Source organism: Schistocerca nitens, chromosome 8, assembly GCF_023898315.1.
Source record: "Schistocerca nitens isolate TAMUIC-IGC-003100 chromosome 8, iqSchNite1.1, whole genome shotgun sequence".
NCBI lineage: Eukaryota > Metazoa > Arthropoda > Insecta > Orthoptera > Acrididae > Schistocerca > Schistocerca nitens.
In genome coordinates, this window is record NC_064621.1 from 175,469,653 (window position 1) to 175,493,141 (window position 23,489).

Sequence of the window (23,489 nt, forward strand, 5' to 3'; positions counted from 1 at the left end):
ATATTGAGCAACAGATCTAATTTCTTCACTACTTTTCCTAGCGCAAGCCTCAATTTCTTCACGTAATTGTTCTTTAGTATCATGACACTGCGCGGCAACGGCTGTAATCTGCTCACTAAGCTGTCTAGAATTGTTGTCTAATTTTTCATTAAGGCTGTCATGTTATTCATTAAGCTGTTTGATCTGTTCACTAAGCTGTCTGGAATTGTTGTCTAATTTTTCATTAAGCTGTTTGTTATTTTCATTAAATTGTTTGTTCTGTTCACTAAATTGTTGTTTGAAATTTTCATTCTGTATTTGGAATTTTCATTAAGTTGTTGTTTGAAATTTTCATTCTGTTGTTTGGAATTTTCATTAAGTTGTTGTTTGAAATTTTCGCTAACTTGTTGTTTGAGATCTTCTTTAAGGTTGTCTTGTTTTTCAAAAACTTGAAGCAATAATGCCATCATTTGATCCGAGCCAAAATTAGCATTTCTATTCTCTTTGTTGTTTGATAGTGTACCTGCAATTGTCACGTTTCGTGTATCCATTTGGATATTCTGTGATTCTAGAAAATGTTTGCTGATCGTATGTGCACTATCGGTCACTACCTCGGAATTAAATAAATCTGTCGTACTCTGATTATAATGTACATTTTCATTAGAAAAATTTGTCTGTTCGTCACGTAAATTATGCAAACCGGTTGTGTTGAGCTGGGCAGCGCTCATTGCAACAGAGCGTCCCGCGCCATCAATTGTCGTTAAATTAACGGAGGACACAATTGAATTTGTCTGTTCATCACTAGGGTCAAAATGAACATTAGTGGTCGGTACACACTGATTGTCTGCAAATGGAGGATTGTCATAATTACACTGCATGTCGCAAGTATTATCGGTCAAGTTGTTTAAGTCGGTTATTTCACTCATTATACCTCGCGATGTACTATTAACAGTTTTTCGCGGCATTTTTCTCAGAACAAATTAATCACAAATGAAATAAGCACAATGCAAAAAGCAACAAACACAAATACAACAAAGAGCAAAGAATTGCCGATGATCTGTGAGAGAAAGTCACAAAAGTAGTAAAAGCGTTGCGCCAAATGCTAATTATAATAAGTAAATAAGAGCAGATAGCTGACTACTTATCAGAAGATTCACAAAGGAATACGATCCTGGTCCGGATGTCGCCAAGTGTAACCTCCCTGTGAAAATATGACAGTAAAAATGTAAATGGAAATGTAGCCAAATATCGTTAAATTGTAATGAAGCCAAGCGTAAACTCCCCACAAAATTAGAGAATAACAATGGCCCAAATGTAAACTCTCCACAAACATTAACGAATGAACATTGCTCATTAAACCCACAATAATGTTAATTAAATAATGAAGCATGAACTGAATGTAACATCTGAACAGAAGTAATTAAACCTGATAAATCTTATAAGGGCAGCAGCGCTGACCTTCGGCCCTGTGAAATAATTAAACCTGAACATAAAAACCAAAATTCTTCCCTCAGTAAACTGCATCTATATCTGCTCTTATTTTCGGCACAGCTCCGTGCAATGCTGGCGTATATTTAATGTTGATTCTTGTAGGAAGTGCATAGGAAATATTCTTTAAATTGAAATGAATGCTTTTTCTTCAAAAGGGTGGAAAATTTCTTTAAATTAAAATGATTACTTTTCTTTAAAAAGATTTACTTTATAAAAAGATTATTATTGGGGCATTTCTTGAACAAATTAATTACAGTTACCATACATTATTAGCTGAGCGCAATGCTGCTTCATTACCTTCAACAATAATACACATCGTCCACCGCAATCCTGACCAGATTCGGAAGAACAGCACGCCGTCGACGCATGCCGACTCCCGCAGACTAGCACCGACTACTACACCAGACTGCTACTACTCTCCAACTGTCTACTCTCTCTGCCCACTCGCCACACACAACTACTGCCGACTGACTACTACAGACAGAGTGCAACTCGCAACTGAACACTCGCGCGGTCAAGCGCAGACTAGCCACGATAAATAACTCTCTGGTCAGAGATTCTGTCATGTCTCGCCATCGCTGGTAATGAATACATATGAAACGTACGCGTTTCAGACGTTACAATTCAGATGTGTTATGACCCGTGGCTCTACCCATCATTCGATCCCTGCAAAACCCTACGTTTCAGCCGGATAATGCAGGACAGCATGTTGCGGGTCCTGTACGGGCATTTCTGGATACAGAAAATGTTCGACTGCTGCCCTAGCCAGTACATTCTCCAGATCTCTCACCAATTGAAAACGTCTGGTCAATGGTGGCCGAGCAACTGGCTCGTCACAATATGCCAGTCACTACTCTTGATGAACTGTGGTATCATGTTGAAGCTGCATGGGCAGCTGTACCTGTACACGCCATCCAAGCTCTGTTTGACTCAATGCCCAGGCGTATCAAGGTCGTTATTACGGCCAGAGGTGGCTGTTCTGGGTACTGATTTGTCAGGGTCTATGCACCCAAATTGCATGAAAATGTAATCACATGTCAGTTCTAGTATAATATATTTGTCCAATGAATACCCGTTTATCATCTGCATTTCTTCTTGGTGTAGCAATTGTAATGGCCAGTAGTGTATATATTAGGTACATTATGTATGTAGATTGTGGACAGTTGGGACTCTGGGTCTCATTGGAAGCGTGCAAGGGATAAGTCCCTACGGTCGCACTGTTCATCTGTGTCCTTGATGGCTCAGTTGGACATAACGTCTGCCATGTGAGCAGGAGATCCCGGGTTCGAGTCCCGGTCGGAGCACACATTTTCAGCTGTCCCCATCGAGGTATATCAACAACACCTGTCGGCAGCTGGGGGTTTCAATTAATTATCATTTATTCTTTAATAACGTCTGTAATTATAAGTGACAGACTTTTGTTACATTTTGTATTTTTCGAGGCTCTTTGCACGGTTAGTGAATCGGATAAAATCATCATATTGCTTCGTGTGCAAGATTTGCTGTATTGTACTGCTTCCCTAATGGCGATGGCTTCCACTTAGTGAATGGTTTCCTCGTTAGACTGCAGGATAGTATGCAGGGTGAACATTAATAAAACTGAGAAACTGCAGCGACGGATTCCTGACTGGAAATGGAGGAGAAAAGATCCTATGACCACGGTGTCTGGAAATGGACGGTATGCGTACGACGGCAACAGATCGTCACGGAACACAGTACAGAGCTGCATCGCACCCATGTCACAACAGACGGTCAAAAGTGGCCTCCTTGGGATGCAATGCACGCATCATATCATGGATTGCCGCATGCTTTCGCACTATCCGGCCTCTCTCCAAATAGTGTCACAGGCGTCGTGAACACGCTGCTGAAAGGTCTGCACATCAGGAACTGGTCTAGTAGCATACACAACGCATTTTAGATGCACCCAAAGGCAAAAATCCAAGGGCTTTCAGACGGATGATCTAGCAGGCCATGCTACAGGGTCTCTGCGACCTATCCAGTGTGCGGGGAAGATGCTACTGAGCAGTCGGCGAACTGTAGCGCGGAAGTAGGGTGGTTCTCCGTCATGTAGGAGCCACATAACCTGTCATATTGCCAAAGGCAGCCCAGGCAGAGAGTTCCGTAGGAAGTGCACGACATTCCTCCGTCGAGGCTTTGGGGAATAATAACCGGTCCAAGTATGTGGCGCGGCTCCTCCCGTGGGAGGTTCGACTTCTCCCTGGGGCATGGGCGTGTGTGTTGTCCTTAGCGTAAGTTAAGTAGTGCGTAAACTTAGGGACCGATGAACTTAGCAGTTTCGTCCCATAAGACCTTACGACTAATCTCCAAATTTCCAAGTATGTGGTCGTCAAGAATCCCTGCCCACACATTAATGCAGATGAGAAGCATCAACCCTTCCCCGAGGTTCGTTTGTAGCCCAAAGATGACTATTATGCAGATTGATGATGCCAGTGCTGGTAGAGGTTGCTTGGTCAATAAAAAGGACTGATGATAGAAATGTTATAATTGTGCTGGTCTGGTGCAAAAACCATCGACAAAATGCTTCCTGTAGAGGGAAATAATGCTTGCACACTTTGCAGGTGACAGGAATAGTAGCGGTTGTCATGCAGGACACACATAATCGTACTTTAGCTTACGCCATATTGGCGGCCACTTCTCTGGTGCCTGTACTAGGGTTCGTCTCAATATCCTGTAGAACCCAGTCCTCCAAATTTGGTGTCCGCCGCCTCCCTGTACGTTCATCTGTCCGAAAGAAACCATGATCACACAAACGCCCATAAACGGCTTGAAATGTTGTGCGATGTGGTTGGTGTCTGTGAGCGTGCCTGTTTCGATATATTGCATGGGGGCTTAATTAAAATATGATGAAAATAATTTTAATTTTTTGGTAGCTGTATGTCCGATTACGCTATGTCTCGTAAACGGTTGGCCCTGACTAGTATTATTACGCTATCTGACTGCATAGAACAATAACAAAGAATGAAATGGAAATTTTCATTAACACAATTAATTAATTAAGTCCCCAGCAACTATAAAACCTACGAAACCAAAGCACAAGTATAACTGTTCTGTGTGTGGAAGTATGACTCAACGTACGCATCTGGCACGGTTCTTCATCAACAACACAAGAAATTTTAAATATCATTTATACTGAATTAATTAAAGGAAATAAAAATACCGTAATTACTCAAGAAAACCAGAATTACACTCTAATCCCAGAACACAAGCCAGATGCTTTGTTGACTGAACCTGTAATGAAGCATTATTTACGACATTAAATAATGAAAAATAAATCAAGTTTCGTTACCTTCATATATTGACCAAAATCACTCTAATCATTACAATATATCTCCACACCGACTCGCTATTACCACATCTCAACAAGAACTTTTCAGTATCACATCTCAGCAAGCACTCCCTACTAGCACATCTCAACAAACACTCTCTGCTACGAGTTCTTAACAAGCACTGACTACCACGAGCTCTCCCCAAGCACTGCCGACTACGAGTTCTCAATAATCACTGCCAGTGGAGGCGGCGGAACAATACTCTCTAGCGCGATCTCTGGCGCTGTGGCTCAGTGTAGCCACCTTTCATATGCCCTTCCTCCACAGGCTAGAATTTGATGGTATTTTTGCCAGCATTGGTGGTGAAAATACCACCAAATTCGTCAAAAAAAATACAGACAAAAATAAAAGACAATATTAATGCGTAAATATCATATAACTAGATAAAATTTTGGCTTTGCATTGACCTTTCAATAACCTAATATATAAAATACAGTAAGCAATACAAATTCCTTCATACATGTGACTTTACATAACAGTTTACACAAGTATTATGTGGTTAAACAGTTCAATCAATAGCGTCAGCAATGACGAATATGTGCAGGTAAGAGTCTCATAACTTTTCACAAACAGTAATACACAAAAAATCAGTTTATACAAATATTCACATAAACGCTTTCCATAGCTCAAGAAACAAGTAGTTGACAGTTCCAGCAGTAGCACCCAGCAATGGTCAACAGGTGCAAAAACCAACAAGTGACATTTTTTCAGTAGAAACAGTCCATCAGTGGCACCCAGTAATGTTGAATAGGTGCAGACACCAACAAGTAACACCATTTCAGTATAAGCAGTTCCATTAGTTGCACCAGCAATGTTGAGCAGGTGCACACAGCAACAGGTGACATCTTTTCAGTAGAAGCAGTCCACCAGTGGCACCAGCAATGTTGAACAGGTGCAGATATCAACAGGTGACATCTTTTCAGTAGAAGCAGTCCATCAGTGGCACCCAGTAATGTTGAATAGGTGCAGACACCAACAAGTAACACCATTTCAGTATAAGCAGTTCCATCAGTGGCACCAGCAATGTTGAACAGGTGCAGATATCAACAGGTGACATCTTTTCAGTAGCAGTAGTCCATCAGTGGCACCCAGTAATGTTGAATAGGTGCAGACACCAACAAGTAACACCATTTGAGTATAAGCAGTTCCATTAGTGGCACCAGCAATGTTGGACAGGTGCAGACCGCAGTCCATAATATTCACTTTCACTAATCACACTGTTCATCAGCAGAAATTAAACATGACTAAATGTCACACATCATGTTGAAAAGTGCAGCACCATCACTAATCAGACAGTTCAGGCATGAACAATAGTTTGAATACACATACAATGCTTTTACACTAAACATACAAATCTTAACAAACACACAAATGATATCAGATAATTGTCCTATTAACTATTACAATACACAAATACCAGTAAACCTATAATATTTATGGGTGTCAGTGCAAGCCACAACAAACAAGTAAAATAATATTTAGGAGATAGATTGGGATCACTTCTCTGGGATTATAAAAGGAAAACACACAAAACACACTCACTCATCTTTCATCCACATTTAGTGCTACTGTGTAATTGAATAGTGTTAACTGTGTAAATGCAATTCTGTCAAAATTTTATGTTCATCAAGTGCATCAAGTTAGTCAACGTCATAGTCATCATGTCAAGACCAATGTTTGCCAAGCCAGATCAAAATGTACGGTTGCTGAACAACTGTCAGTGAGCCAAGATATGCAATTACTTCCTCTCTTCAAAAAAAAGTATATACTGCTTAGTGATTTGACAAAGTGTGTGTGTAGACAATCCTCTTTCTACTTGAGTGTTCTAGTCTGCCATCTTCATCCTCCTTGTTCCATATGGACCAACAAAAAAAATATGCTCCTCACTTACTTTACCTCTTATCCACCAAAACTCCAATAATCATCAGAATCACATAATCTCAATACTTCACTAATACCTCTTCAATACGTCGATACATATAAATCTCAGCACCAATATCATTTCACTTCCATAAGAACTCTTTCCTCTAGTCAGTCTCCTCGAACAAGTACAGATAAAATCCTAATGCAAACTTTAATTCAGCATCCCATACAATCCGAAGACACAGTGTCAACACACAACCTCTGTGTAATCCATCTGACCCAAATCTTCTACTCATTATAAAGATGGATTTTGGTTACCTTGTCCATCATTAAATAAAAGAAATGCATACATGACCTCTAACAGACTTAGTTCGAATAACTCTCAGTAATTAAGTACGATTACGGAGTGTGAATGATCATAATATTTCACAGTGTGTACACCACTTCAAGAATCATAGCAGAAGCAAACATGTGGAGTATTTTTTGTGTCAAGTGTCACTTCCTATTTCAATTGCTCATGAAGAATGCAGTGTAATAACTGTCAATGGTCTAACCTAGTGTTGGTATGTCATGTCGTTAGCTTCCTTCCTATTAGCATAAATTTATACAGCTTCCATAAAACCTCCAGCTCATGTGACTTCTATGCAGTTTCTTGTACCAATGTCGTTCGTCGAATTACTGCAGTTCGTTTTCTTATCTTAAAATATAAGGCACTGAGCATAAGCAAAACATGCAATAGCGAGTAAATATACCAGTAGAGAACAGAATGTCAACAAGTGGATGCAGCACAATCCCTACAACGAGGCTCTGCCAAGCGAACAATCTATAATTAATACCACAGTGTAACCTAAACTCTATATTTGTACACAGTATATCAGCATTTCTATATACTAAATTGAAGAGTAGTTATGACAACAAAACAGAAATGTGTAAATATGCAATCCATACGCAAGGCAGCAAATATGTTATCTAACATAATAAACAGGTCATTAGCATCATATCAGCATAAGCAAATAAATGTTCATATGTAACCTTAATAAGTAAATATGAAGGCGCAAGCAGATAAATCACAAAGTATATCTTACATACATAACCACAGTCAGCACAATTAATCAGTTGACAATTACAATTTAAATAAGCACAGCAGGCACATAATAAAAAAAATATGACATCAGTGAAAGAGCATAGCAGCCAAGCGATGCATAATATACACAAGTAATAACACTGTTCATTAATCAATAATTGTCAAAATCAGTAAATGTACACAAGCACATCGCTTCACAAGTAAATTCATAGAACATGAAATTTAGCACAAAGTATGAGTCACGTAATCGCAAGCAGCAAATTACGTCTAAAGTACGTACCTAAGTGGAAATATGTTACCTGAAAAATAAACTCAATTAATAGTTACCCTTTTTTAGTTTATTACTTTTTTCTTTGAAATTACATTCTTCCTGAAATTTTCTCCATAGCAAGTCGTCTTAACGTCGGACACGCACAGAATTTACCTGAAGGTCTGAAATATTTTACACAACCGTATCCTGAAAAATACTGAACGTTAATAACATAATTTATAAAGTCACCATAGCTTTATACAGAATTTAGTCGGAGAGATTAGACTGTGTATTTGTTTACGGCTGTCAGTGCATTCGCACTGAGCGCTCGATCAGCTGTAGGCGCGTGACGTAGAAAGTGATTGTTTGCGGTCAACGACTGCCTTTTGCGGCGCGCAGACTTCACTGTTGCTTTGAGTATCTGCCGCTGCCGGAACACGGCGCGGTATCCTTGCATTCTCCACCTGTTTACGTATAACTGTTGGTTTCTCAAAAGTATGTCATTCCACAAAAATTTTTACGTTCGATATATGATGTATTCCCTTAGAGCGCCGAGATTTAAGAGTTTCTGCTTCAACAGTATTATCATGTATAATTTTGCGAACTCTATATGGACCGTTATAAAGCAGAAAAAATTTGCGACACAAGCCTTTTCCTTTATGAGACAAACAGTGAGACTTAATTAATACCTTTTGACCAACTGACAAGGTTTTTAAACGACCAGGACGTTTAGCTGATTTCTCTCTTCTAGCAGCTGCAGACACAATATTTTGTAGAGCCAGGTTGACAACTTCAGAATGCCGCAGTTTCCGTGAAGGCGGAAAAGGAAAGATTTCAGAAATGCGATTTGTTGGTACTTTATTTTTTAATATGAATAGAGGCGGTAAAGAAGTTGAGTCATTAGGAAGTTCATTCAGAATGTTTTGAAAAATATGAAGATACTGATCCCAAGTTCTGTGATTCTGATGACAATAAAGACGGCACAATTTATTGATTTCCTTCATCCATCTCTCTGAAGCATTAGATTGAGGGTGAAAAAGTGAAATAAAAATTGGTTTAATCTTACGACGCCGTAGAGTACGAAGCCAAATTTTAGAGCGAAACTGTGATCCATTATCTGATATAACCTTATCAACATGACCAACTTCTTTAAGAAAATGTTTGATGAAAGCATTAGATACTGAACGAGCTGTTGCTTTGTGTAAAGGTGTAAAACACACATATTTTGATGTCAATTCCACTGCTACGAAAATGTACGCAAAACCATTAGTAGAACGAACCACTGGACCGAACAAATCGACTGCAGCCATGTCCTTTAATTTCGCTGGAATGATAGGAAACAACGGTGATCTATGAGAAATAGTTGACATAATTTGCATAAACGAGGTGTGGCCAAATTGTCCAATCTAACAAAGCGTCTAAGAAAATTACAGACACCAAGGAAACTACGAACATCACGTTTTGTGGTAGGAACAGCATAATTACGAATAGCGTCTAATTTCTCTAAATCAGGAAGAATACCTTCTGAAGAAATAATGTGACCGAGAAATTTCACCTGAGAACGACCAAATTCAGATTTTTCCAAGTTCACTGTAATGCCAACTCGTGCAAAAATACGTAATAATGAATCCAAAATTTAGTTATGCTCACTCCCAAGAACGTTTAGCAATAAGAATATCGTCAACATATGAAGTAATATTGTCAGGAAGATAAACAGGTAAGATTTCGTTTAAACTACGAATGGATGCTGCAGAAAGTATAGTAAGTCCAAACGGTAATTTCCGAAGTCACTTTTGGGTAAAACAGTCAAATCCGGTTATTCTTTACCTACTGTCTAGATAGATTGATAGTAGAAGAGTTGTTTTTATAGATGCAAAGAATAGTGAAAGAGTAGGCAGCGGTGCAGAAAACTAAAAGGGAAATAGCACCACTACAGCTCGGGGCCCTGTGAGCGCTACGGCACATATTCACTTAGTATAGTGAATCCCCTGAGGACTTTAATAGCTGCACATAAATTTCAGTTTGTGAATTAGTGGCAAATTTGGCGGAAGTGCGTACGTAAATTAATCTAGCCATGAACATGGATGTATGTCATTCTTAGAATTGCGAAAGATCTTAAATTTCCGAACAGTCAAGAAGTGTTTATAGTCAAAGTTTTCGCCTCGTGGCGACAAAGACCTACCGCGTCTGTCCCAGTTTGAATGTCGATTATTGTCAAGTTCGCGCGCCTGGCGCTCTCTTGTTGCATCCCGTAAATGAAACAAATTATTTTCTTCAAACCCCTCTGCTATCTGTGATACTAAAATTCGTCTGCTGTCTTTTCCTACGATTTCGCTTTCAATATATTTGACTTGCTTTCGTAATGCCTCAAATTCCCTTTTAACGCGAACATTAAATTTTCCCTGAATTTCAACATGCTTATTTATGTTCTGGTACTCTTCGGTTTCAGCAAATGGTAATGGAGCTGTATCATCCGAATCTCTGTCCCCATTTAAACTAAGATTTGTCAATTTATCAGAAATCTCCTCAACTCTTTCCGATAAGTTTACGTCTTCCATAAGTGTCGCAACTCGGGTTTCGGTATTGTCACATTTAGTAGTTAACTGTTCACACTGTTGCGTTAAGTTATTTATTCTGTCATTTGGTACGGATTCCTCGATTCTCTCAAATATTTCTTCCTTATCGTGTGCACGTTGTAAATTTAACTCTGAAAATTTTTGTACTATCACGCGATCTCTTTCTTCCTGTTCTCTATCTTGTTCCCTTTGTCTAATCTCTACTGCAATTAATCTATTATTGTGAGAATTCAAAATCGGTTGTACTTCTTCTCTAATTTCTTTCTTTAATTCATCTTTCATGTTTTTGAAACATGTCCCTATTCGTGAATCTAACCGTGTTTCCATTGTTTCCATCTCTGTTTTAATTGTTCCTATTTGTGATCCCAACTGTGATCCCAGTGAGTCTAACCGTGTTTCCATTGTTCCCTATCAGTTCTTAATTCAGATCCTAAAGTTCCCATCTCTGTTTTTAATTCAGATCTCAAAGTTCCCATCTCAGTTTTAATTGTTCCTATTTGTGATCCCAAATTTCCCATCTGTGATCCCAAATGTAATATGGCACCCATCAACTGCTCCATATTACCCGGTTCGAAATTCTTTTCGCCCCTAACATTTCCCGCAAAACTAACTTCCTTCTGCATAGCTGTAAAGCTATCTGAGTTCGATACTATTCCAGAATCTTCTGTCGTTAATCTCGGATTCTGAAAATTTTTTTATTGTGAAAAATTTTGAAATGGTTCCGGACTATTTTCCCGACTTATTAAATTGTTTTCCACTTCATTATCCATCATACTGTTTTCCCCTGTTGGCGAGTTCGCCATGTTAACAATTTAGTCATTCTCACTATTCATCATTTTTGCCTTTTTCATTGATCGCGTAATCATTTACAAAACATACAAAACTCGTCACTGTACGAAAATTACACACAGTGACTCTTTATCATCAACAATACCATTCACTCGAAATGTTTCCCTCAAACACGATTAACGAACAATTGAAATAATTGCACTAAATCGTCAAACGCGTATACAAGACAACAAATCAAATTCTGAGAAAAAAATACCATTAGAAGAATGACAATTACCAAATCTACACATGCAAAATAGACTACAATTACTAAACTACAAATTACTACAACAATACTACTGTCTACTATTTTTACAGTCAGAAGATTCCAAGGGACGATCCGAAGCAGCGGTCGCCACGTGCATGGGGGCTTAATTAAAATATGGTGAAAATAATTTTAATTTTTTGGTAGCTGTATGTCCGATTACGCTATGTCTCGTAAACGGTTGGCCCTGACTAGTATTATTACGCTATCTGACTGCATAGAACAATAACAAAGAATGAAATGGAAATTTTCATTAACACAATTAATTAATTAAGTCCCCAGCAACTATAAAACCTACGAAACCAAAGCACAAGTATAACTGTTCTGTGTGTGGAAGTATGGCTCAACGTACGCATCTGGCACGGTTCTTCATCAACAACACAAGAAATTTTAAATATCATTTATACTGAATTAATTAAAGGAAATAAAAATACCGTAATTACTCAAGAAAACCAGAATTACACTCTAATCCCAGAACACAAGCCAGATGCTTTGTTGACTGAACCTGTAATGAAGCATTATTTACGACATTAAATAATGAAAAATAAATCAAGTTTCGTTACCTTCATATATTGACCAAAATCACTCTAATCATTACAATATATCTCCACACCGACTTGCTATTACCACATCTCAACAAGAACTTTTCAGTATCACATCTCAGCAAGCACTCCCTACTAGCACATCTCAACAAACACTCTCTGCTACGAGTTCTTAACAAGCACTGACTACCACGAGCTCTCCCCAAGCACTGCCGACTACGAGTTCTCAATAATCACTGCCAGTGGAGGCGGCGGAACAATACTCTCTAGCGCGATCTCTGGCGCTGTGGCTCAGTGTAGCCACCTTTCAATATCCGTGCTGCCTTTCGACAGTTTCCATCTGCTTGGCCGTACACAAACACCATCGCGTCTTGCCAAAGACCATCCTGCTGCTTACAGTACGCTGCGTCAATCACAGAGCCTGCAACACACAGGGAACACCTGGAATATGGTCAGAGGAACATTCATTTGTCAGCGCCATCTACCGTGGCAACGATGCATTTGCGGAGACATGTTCAATGGACTTTTTTTCCTCCATTTCCAGTCACCGTACTACAGTTCGTCGGTTTTATTAATGTTCACCCAGCATTGCGCATCCTACTTCGTCGCCATCGCTGGTCTTCGATTCATCCCTATATATGTTCGTCTAGTTCAAGAAGATGGTAGTCCGCAAAACGTTGATTTCAGCCCTCAAGTTTCGAGAATCTTTGTATTGTGCGATACTATCGAATATTAATAAATTTTGATCTCGATCTAAAAGTTCTAGTAAGTTTTCGTATTTCTGTATTTTATTTTCATACGAGGTCTACCATTCAAGGGATTTCATAAGTGGCTTTCTTCTATTTCCACTGAAACAGTTACATTTTTCTGTGTCTGAACAACATTTCATTAGTCCGTTGATTAACATGTGTCCTGTCCGTAAGATATCCTTAGGAGGAGTACCTAGGAACTTCGCTCAGTGTAAGGAGAGTCAAAATAAGCGAACAGATGTCTAGGTTTATCCGTAGATACTCGACCGTTTCTGAAAAAGCGACAGTCAAAGTTTTCGAGGTATTTCCCAGGTACTTTATATACCTTTCACTGCGCGATATCCTCACACGAAATGGTGGCTCAGTGGTTATCGTCATGGGTTCTTAATTTTGCGTCCCGTATTCGATTGCTGTTTTTATTTTTTTTGTATTTTACTGTTTCCATTTATCTAATTATGTCCGTAGAAGTTTACTACACGAATGTTTCTTATCAAATTAGGGGAAACAAGGGCGTTATATTAATTGTAAAACTAGAACTGGATTCGACAATAAGTGTTACACATTTATTATGAGGAATATGTGTGTATGGTATGTTGAAGAGGTAAAATCTTTTTAAATTCTCGTATTCTGATATATCATATCACTTTGTATATTAATTCGTATATTTTATTCATATGTTTATTCCTCCGGAAGATTTGGTGTACTCCCTTGGATTGTACCGATCCTAAAAAATTCGAAACACAGACATTCAAAACACTGCGAGCTTCACGCGGAGGCAGGTTTGCCACAGTGACATTTCTTTCTATGAATCTCACTCGGGAAAGAAACATCGTTGACGTTGGTGAAGATTTCTCGCGTTGGAAGTAATGTCGCGGCAAACCATGCATAACGAATCACTTTTCCGAAAACTGGCGCTTGCAACTGATTATGAATCATGATACGCTACAGGAATTTCACCGAAAACAAATTTCAGATAATTATCTCATTTTTTTTTAATTTCAGTCATCTGATATACAATTAGTAGGCGGATAAGAACAACGTTATGTCAATATACACTGCGAAACAGTTGTGTAGTAATCTTCTGCAGACATGGTTATATAACTGAAAAACAAATATTACATTAGTAATCGGATTTCGAATACGGGGCGGAAAATTAAGAAGCCGCGAAGCTAATCACTGTGCCATCAGTTCGACTGACGATACTGCGCGTTAAGAGGTACATCAAGTACCTGGAAAATACCTCGAAAACTTTGACGGTCGTTTTTTCAGGAACGGCCGAGTATCGATGGATAAGCCCAGAAACGTGTTCACTCTTTGGCCCCTCTCCCACCGAGCGAAGTTTCTGGGGAATTGGGTTATGGCGCTTCCCGTGTCCTCCTCGTTAGTGGCGTTTACCTGCCTCAAAACGGATTAGAAGCTCTTTTGCGGTTATACCGCTAATAACACATCCTCAGCAGGGACCTAAGATTGCTGCAAGTAGAGAAGCGACAGTTAAGCCTAGTTTACACGAAGACACTGGCTTGCACCACTCGTTGCATGTAACAAGTTGCACGCAAGTAGTTTCGTATACATCTGTAGACACGGCGCCACCAATATACACTTCAGTTTCCTCGTTTTGTGAGTGCCGTAGTCACTTGCAAAATGAAGCTTTTGGCAACTGTCCGAGATGTGAAGGATTTAATCTTGTTTGCATGAAATCGCAGCACAAAACAAAATATAAAAAAATAAGTAAAGTGTTTGGATCCGTGCCTGCATAAAGAAACGAAAAGACGTCAGCTCGACTGCTCACCCACCTTGCTTAGAGAAACTGCGCTGGAAGAGTCTTAAAGTTATTTTAATCATCTATACTACAGTTTGTGAATGGGAAGCATTGGCGTGACGTTTTAAATAAATTAATGTTGAATAAACAGTTCAGCTTTCCAGATTTCCGCAACCTTTTCCCTTGTCAACTATTTTCCTTAAAAAAGAATCGGCCATCTCCAAACACAGGATTTTAGCCTTGCCGTCGTAGACTGTTCCGCAGCTAAATGTATTGCTTGCCTGTATTTTTCTTAATTCATTTGTGTATGTACTCTTATAATTTTAATTGAATGGATTTTGCTCTACAGCTTAGATATTGTTTACGAATCCATGTTCAGATCGCGTATGACACTCTCAAGCACACGATGACCTCGCTGTTTGGTCCCTTCCTCCAGATCAACCAGTCGCAAGCGCACCAACAAGCAGGGGCTTGTTTTTGTAGTTAACGCGCATGCGCAGCGGCCGGTAGTACAGTTGCGTGCAACCTAGTGTCGTCGTGTAAACTGGGCTAAAGCCTGAATGAGATTTTCACTCTGCAGCGGAGTGTGCGCTGATATGAAACTTCCTGGCAGATTATAACTGTGTGCCGGACCGAGACTCGAACTCGGGACCTTTGCCTTTGCCGGCCGAAGTGGCCGTGCGGTTAAAGGCGCTGCAGTCTGGAACCGCAAGACCGCTACGGTCGCAGGTTCGAATCCTGCCTCGGGCATGGATGTTTGTGATGTCCTTAGGTTAGTTAGGTTTAACTAGTTCTAAGTTCTAGGGGCCTAATGACCTCAGCAGTTGAGTCCCATAGTGCTCAGAGCCATTTGAACCATTTGAACCTTTGCCTTTCGCGGGCAAGTGCTCTACCAACTGAGCTACCCAAGCACGACTCACGCCCCGTCCTCACAGCTTTACTTCTGCCAGTATCTCGTCTCCTACCTTCCAAACTTTACAGAAGCTCTCCTGCGAACCCTGCAGAACTAGCACTCCTGAAAGAAAGCCTAGTTACAAGGCGACACTAGGTTGCACGCAACTGCACTACGGCCACAGCGCATGCGCGCCGTGCGTTTGCGCAACTCGGTGGTGAAACTATACACTTTCGGCGTGTTCCAACTTTGGCGGCACTAGTTGCATGAGCTTTGAGGTTAGGTGTGTTCGTAGAGTGTAAACAAACTGAAATATGAAGTGGGAAACGGAGAATAATGTTCGCTTTATGGATATCTGTGCTTCGCATAGGTGTTTGTCGTTTTTCAGTGATGCTGATTACAAAAATAAGCAACATATTGCTGCCGCTGAAACCGTCATGTGCGATCATAATATAGATGGTTTGACAATATCTGAGCTGCAAGGCGAAATTTATTGAGTGAGGAGCACGTATACAGCTGAATTAAGAAAAATACAAGCAAGTGTAATTCTAGCTGTGGCAATGCTCTCGTCTACAAGGCTAAATTCCCATCGTTCGAGTCGGCCAACTCTTTGTTAAGGGGCTCCGGAACGCCCTATACTTGCAATGTTAAAATAACGCTTATAAATTACATCTTTCCTCACAAAGTATTTGAGGTAGGAAGTTGAACTTTTTACAGATTATTTATTGGAATATAGGCTACAACTTAACACAGGGATTTTACAAAATTTTAGTTCAGTTATTAAAGATGATTTTTTTTCAATTGTAATGAAAATTCACAACATTTTTTTGCAATTTTTTATTTATATATTCAAAAATATACAGTTTTTTGGAAAAAGGCTGTGTTAAATTATGCAGAAGGTACTGTGTAACATTTACTGAAAGTTTGAAACAAATATGTTTTGAAGATACTTAGAAAACGTAATTAGTATGAGAAAATAAAAATTTGGGAATAGAGCGACAAAGATTGGATTAACTTTTTAGTGCATTCCAGGTCCATAGGATGAATTATCTTCATCCTCTGCAAACTCCTCCTCCAGCTTCCTCTTGTTCCTCCTCCTGTTTACTCTTGCTTGTATTTCTAGACTCTTTACAGCCCTGTCTGCAGCCCGAAGGCGTTCCTTGTCTAAAGCAAGCATCGCTCGTACCATGTTAGAACCTATCTTCATTCCCATATTTCTAAATACCTTGCACCTTACAATGTTCCCATCATTGAAAGTCGCAACAGCATCATACACACCAAAGTGAAGTGTTTCTATTCCAACAAATACAGTCTTGGGGATTCTCGACCATATAACACTATTTACACTTTCATTGGGGTTTTGAGTTTTTCCGTGAATACACTTTTTCAACAGTTCAGGTGCTGCTAAGTCTGTGAAAATAGGTTTTATCACCTCCATTATTGCATGAGGCAGACTATGCTTATGAGTGTACACTTCACCAGTTAGCAATCCTTTGTTATATTTACACCAACTGTCTTCTTCTTTGGGACACAAGCTATGTTGGGGATTTTCATCGTCTTTATTGTTTACAGTAATAACACATACCTTTGGCTTTCCAACATTTCTCCTTTTCTTAAAAGCGTTCAGAGGATTTCTAATAACTTTACTTTTACTCATTATTATACTTCAACAAAACAGAGACTCAAGAAACAGAATTAATTACGAATATTTTCGAGATAACGACAGAGTAAATAAACATGAAACAATCGACAATCACACCAGCGATATATATTGAACCATCACAGGTTAGCCACAACACATACTTTATCTCACATCACTAAAATGTACCTGATGAACACGGACGTTAATAATAACACCATTTGATAGCAGTTTAACAGCGCCACAGTGGGTCACGCCCATGTAGAACACATCTCAAAAAAAATTTAAAAATAGTTGTAGTCTTCGGAATTGAATAAATTATATATCTATTAAAAGGTAATAGTCTGCAGATTCAGAAAACGCAAAAAAGTAAAAATTGAACTTTTCATGATTTTGAGCCTTTCCGGAGCCCCTTAAGGAATATTGTTGACAGGAGGAAAGGCTATACTAATTGAAGAAGCAGCATTCTTTATTCAATGTTCATCTTTTTAAAACGTCGCTCCAGTGCTCCCCACTCACACATGTTAGAATTTTGAAATATTGCCACTGTAAAGATCTCTCTTCAAGAGAGTAGCTTGCAAACCATTCTCTTATTAGTGCGGCCTGCTTCGAATAATTATTGCTGTTAATGTTAATAATTATTACTGTTAATGTTAATAATTATTGGTGTTAATGAAAAAGCGTCATCACCAACTAAAACCGCATCTTGTATCATGCCGAATGTTCTGTAATATGATATGTAATTTCAGTTCTGGAGACAGTGCTTCATGCGTTACAGTACCTTTACTCCTTATCACATAATTAACTCTATTTAGAAGAAACGCGAACAGTTCTGGTGATATTCTAAGATAATTAAAAGAACTTAATGGGTCTTCCGTTATAAATTTCAGCAATGATACTGAGCAACCAAGCTGACGCCTTTTCTTCATCCAGTCCGCCGGTTGGAGTGGCCGAGCAGTTCCAGGCGCTATAGTCTGGAGCTGCGCGACCGCTACGGTCGCAGTTTCGAATCCTGCCTCAGGCATGGATGTGTGTGATGTCCTTAGGTTAGTTAGGCTTAAGTAGTTCTAAGTTCTAGGGACTGATGATCTCAGAAGTTAAGTCCCATAGCGGTCAGAGCCATTTGAACCATTCATCCAGTCACGAATCGAAACACGTTTCTTATTTTTTTTTTTTCTTATGCAGCGATTCCACGCAACAGGCTTTAACTCCATCTCAACTAGTGCGACGTGCAGATGCCAAAACTGTCATTTCAGACACGACTCAGGGACCCACAAAACGACGAAACTGAAGTGTATACTGGTGTCGTCGTGTCTACAGTCGTATATGAAACCACTTGCGTGCAACTCATTCCACGCAACTAGTGGCGCAACACAATGTCGTGTAAACTAGGCTTACGATCAGCGCCTCCTCGTCTGCCCCTGGTAGCTGAGTGGTCAGCGCGACAGTCTGTCAATCCCAAGGGCCCGGGTTCGATTCCCGGCTGGGTCGCAGATTTTCTCCGCATTTCATCCCCCTCGACGCGCAAGTCGCCGAAGTGGCGTCAAATCGAAAGACTTGCACCAGGCGAGCGGTATACCCGACGGGAGGCCCTCGTCACACGACCAGGAAAAAAAAAAAAAAAAAAAAGCAAGCGCCTCCTCCACGGCAGAATGGACTTGCGAGTGACAGAATGTATGTAACGCTGCCCACAGCCGCGCTTCATCGGGCAGGCGGGCCGTGGCAACGAGCAGGAGTTCGGCCTGCTGTCGCTGGAGTACGACGAGAACTTCTGCATGGGCGGGCCAGGCGTGCTGATGAGCCGCGAGACGCTGGCGCGCGTCGCGCCGCACATCCAGTACTGCCTGCAGCACCTCTACACCACGCACGAGGACGTGGAGCTGGGCCGCTGCGTGCAGCGCTTCGCCGGCATCCCCTGCACCTGGTCCTACGAGGTGAGTGACAAGAGTGACGCGGCCGGCCGCTGCACATGCGCACGCCAGTCGAGCCACGAGCGACGAATCGCAGCGATCCAGCAGATGGGAGGCCGATCGCTCCGCAGACCGCACGTGTATGGGGATGTGGAAGCGGTCGATCGCTGGTCGCTTAGAAACGGTAGGGAATCTGATCGATCGCATGCGATTAGTGCACGCAATATGGCTGCCTGACTGGTTAACAGAGGCGCGTGGTAATATGGCTGCGACTCGTTTGTCTATCAAACGTTGTTGCACATTTTTGTTTTGTTTCACTTTGCCAAAGACGAGTAACAAATTTACGTTACAATTTATAACTATCCAGGAAACACGAACTTCTCGGAGAAGTGAAATTGAAGCCGGAATTGCCATTTATATTAAGAAGTAATATAAAATACACCCTCCGATTTTCCAGTGATTAGCTTTTCGAAGTTTGGGCTGAAGAAGTCGAATTGCTGGGAAGTTCATAGTAATTGTTAAGATACAGTGGGTTGCACCTTATAATTTTGAGTTGTTTACGAAATAATTATACGCATTATTAGAGTTTTTAACTTCTAAATAGACTAACATACGCAACTACTATAATGTTAAAAAGACATTTTAATTTAAATGTTCAGGGCAAATCTGTTATACAGTTATGCCCAAGTACCTAGTTATTTCTTATGATCTAATTCTCCTTCATACAAGAGTTAGAGAATTAGTTGTGTTGCTATTGACTGACAACATCACTACAGACGCATCGATCAAATTGTGTAGAGACTTGCAGATGAACTATAAGACTAATGAATTGGGGACTAAGAAACATAAAACGAAGTGTATTGGCGACTAGAAACATGTAAACAACCCATTTGCAGTCAATGCAAAAAAATATATTCTTTAAAGTGACCTACAATCACCAAATAAAGCGGTTCAAAACAAGCTTGATAAATTATAACTCTCGTTTATTTTAAATTTATGTTTTGCAAGTGTTCTTAGAGATACGGGAAGCCACTGCAACTGCAACTAAAGTTGGTTCATTTTTCATAGCAGAACTTCTCACCACAGTGACGTTCATAATACCGGTTGAAATTACTTGGCAAGTCGCTCGTGTTTGGGGACCGAGGCGAGCGACCGATTGCAGACGACATCGCTTGCTAGGCATCGCTGCCATCTGTCGCTCGTGTGTCCGGCCCTTTAAGACGTCCTTCCTGTGCATTGCAGTGCTGCACTTGCACGCAACTAGAACTGCTCAGCTTTTCTCGCCAACGCTCCAGAAATCTCAGGTTCTGCTCGAACTTCCAATCGGCCTGCGGTCTAAGGGCTTCTGTTGGTACTATGTTATTCATGTAGTATGGCTTTTAATAATAAAAATAGTATGGAACGCGGACTGTAATATCTTGTAGGAAGCACGTCAAACAGCAACTAACAAATAAATAAAACAAAATTGTTGAGGCTTTCGTGGCCACTTGTTGACAAACTGCCTATTGGCTTCTGTCTCGGGTTCTTCGGCCGACGTTCATCTAATGATTTTTCTGACGTTTCGCCAGCACGAGTGGCTGGCATTGTCAAAGCTTCACCCTCCATTGCCGGTGGTTCACCACCGGCAATGGAGGGTGAAGCTTTGACAATGCCAGCCACTCGTGCTGGCGAAACGTCAGAAAAATCATTAGATGAACGTCGGCCGAAGAACCCGAGACAGAAGCCAATAGGCAGTTTGTCAAATAAATAAAAGGTGGTAATAACGTTTCGGTCCAAGCAGTAACCGTCGCTCACCCACGGCTCCTTAATGAATAGAACTCCCATGCGAAAAACAGCTCCAATTAAAGTTCGTTATCAAACACTGGATGAGTGTAGTCTGGGTTATTTGCGCTTTGTTTTAAGAAAAGCTAGTTTCTCACGCATCTCAGACTTTATGACGTCATACCTCTTGAAATATGTGTAATTCAGTGAAGTAATACAATGAGTGCAAAATTTGTTGGGAATAGCATTAATAAAAAAAATAATAAATTAGAAAGTTATGGCTGATACTGATTTTTACTGCAATAACAGCGAAAATGTAGTATCGTTAATGTTATCGTCGTTTCATTGTGTTGTTGGGGGATGTCAGCTGGGAAAAGTTCCGAAAATGTTTGAAATTATGTGTAAAGTTTTTGTCCATAGTCGCTAAGTGCTCTCATTCTCAAATTTTTGATGAATACATTATAGGCAGTTTGCCAACCATGAGTTAAACTCCCTCAAGACGTATAAAATTTCTAACTTCAATAATTGACTTAAGTGTCGAACCTGTAACCGAAGATGATACCTCTAAATGAGTAGATTATGACAGCAGTTTAAAATTTTAAATCCGGTCAGTAATTACATGAGGTATTGACAGATGAATTTTTGTTGCCTCTGAAAGCTGTTAGATAGGCAAGTTGCTACTGGCACTGAATGACTGAGCGACTGTTTTAGTGTTTTAGAAATAGACGAGTAAATTGTTGTGCTTCCTCTCAGGCCGCGATCTAGTGCCGTCAATTGATACCCTCGTTTCTACAGGTCTTTCCACTGCAATTTATTCTCGTGATCGTAATTACAGTCGGTTAAATACAAATCATTTCGTTTTTCCGCATTTCATCGTGAATGAATTTTCCTCCTTGCTTCATCTGGATTCTATCAACTTGTTTCAAGCTGATTAAAAGCCTACGGTTTTTTTTATCTGTTATCATATGTGAATGTTGTTGTTGTTGTTGTTGTCTTCAGTCCTGACACTGGTTTCATGCAGCTCTCCATGCTACTCTATCCTGAGCAAGCTTCTTCATCTCCCAGTACCTACGGCAACCTACATCCTTCTGAATCTGCTTAGTGTATTCATCTCTTGGTCTCCCTCTATGATTTTTACCCTCCACGCTGCCCTCCAGTACTAAATTGGTGATCCCTTGATGCCTCAGAACATGTACTACCAACCGATCCTTTCTAGTCAAGTTTTGCCACAAACTCCTCTTCTCCCCAATCCTATACAATACCTCCTCATTAGTTATGTTATCTACCCATCTAATCTTCAGCATTCTTCTGTAGCACCACATTTCGAAAGATTCTATTCTCTTCTTGTCTAAACCATTTTTCGTCTACGTTTCACTTCCATACATGGCTACACTCCATACAAATACTTTCAGAAATGACTTCCTGACATTTAAATCTATCCTCGATGTTAACAAATTTCTCTTCTTCAGAAACGCTTTCCTTGCCATTGCCAGTCTACATTTTATATCCTCTCTACTTCGACAGTCATCAGTTATTTTGTTCCCCAAATAACAAAACTCCTTTACTACTTTAAGTGTCTCATTTACTAATCTAATTCCCTCAGCATCACCCGATTTAATTCGACTACATTCCATTATCCTCGGTTTGCTGTTGTTGATGTTCATCTTATATCCTCCTTTAAAGACACTGGCCCATTCCGTTCAACTGCTCTCCCAAGTCCTTTGCCGTGTCTGACAGAATACAATGTCATCGGCGAACCTCAAAGTTTTTATTTCTTCTCCATGGATTTTAATACCTACTCCGAATTTTTCTTTTGTTTCCTTTCCTGCTTGCTCAATATACAGATTGAATAACATCGGGGAGAGGCTAGAACCTTGTCTCACTCCCTTCAACCACTGCTTCCCTTTCATGCCCCTCGACTCTTATAACTGCCATCTGGTTTCTGTACAAATTGTAAATAGCCTTTGGGATCGAAATTCTTATTTATAGGCCATCTAGAGGTAAAGCGTTGATTGGAAACTGAGATGTCGTGGTATCGAATCCCGATCCAACCTTGATTTTTTCAGTCTGCTAGGCTTTACCTCTCAAGCTCACCAGGAACGACACATGTTTTGGATTTCACGTTAAACTGTAGGTCCCCTTTCCCCGGTATGATAACTGCGGTAGTTTAGCGATACGCTAGTCGCCGAAGTGAGCCACACGAAATGATTGTTATCATTATAGGCCACTTGGTAGCTTTAATATGGAAATAAATTGTTGTACTGGATTCAGACCCAAGGAATATTTTTCGAAGGACAATATTTTCGCTTTTGACTTTTAGTTTCAGTTAAAAATCTTCACAAATATTTATACTGTAAATTCATATCAGAAGTGTTACAGCAACACTCTAAAAAATTGGCTGAAGTATTACAGCGGTAGGATTTAGTGCTATTTTCTTCTGCGTTTCGCGGAACTGTAGTAGAGGTTGGGGTGGATGGCTTCCATGGTGCTCTACACCTTCCCACAGCTGAAATCTGCCATAATGAATAGCTATTAGTCTGACAGCCTGATCCTG

At 40.1% G+C, this 23,489-nt stretch overlaps 1 protein-coding gene across 1 annotated transcript in view; it reads left to right on the top strand.

The window, feature by feature from the left end:
- Positions 1 to 23,489, top strand: part of LOC126198705 (chondroitin sulfate synthase 1) — a 367,470-nt gene that overhangs the window by 59,274 nt on the left and 284,707 nt on the right. The window contains exon 3 of the mRNA XM_049935208.1: positions 18,959 to 19,198. Within this exon, the coding sequence (XP_049791165.1) occupies positions 18,959 to 19,198 (240 nt within the window). The remainder of the gene's footprint in view (positions 1 to 18,958; positions 19,199 to 23,489) is intronic.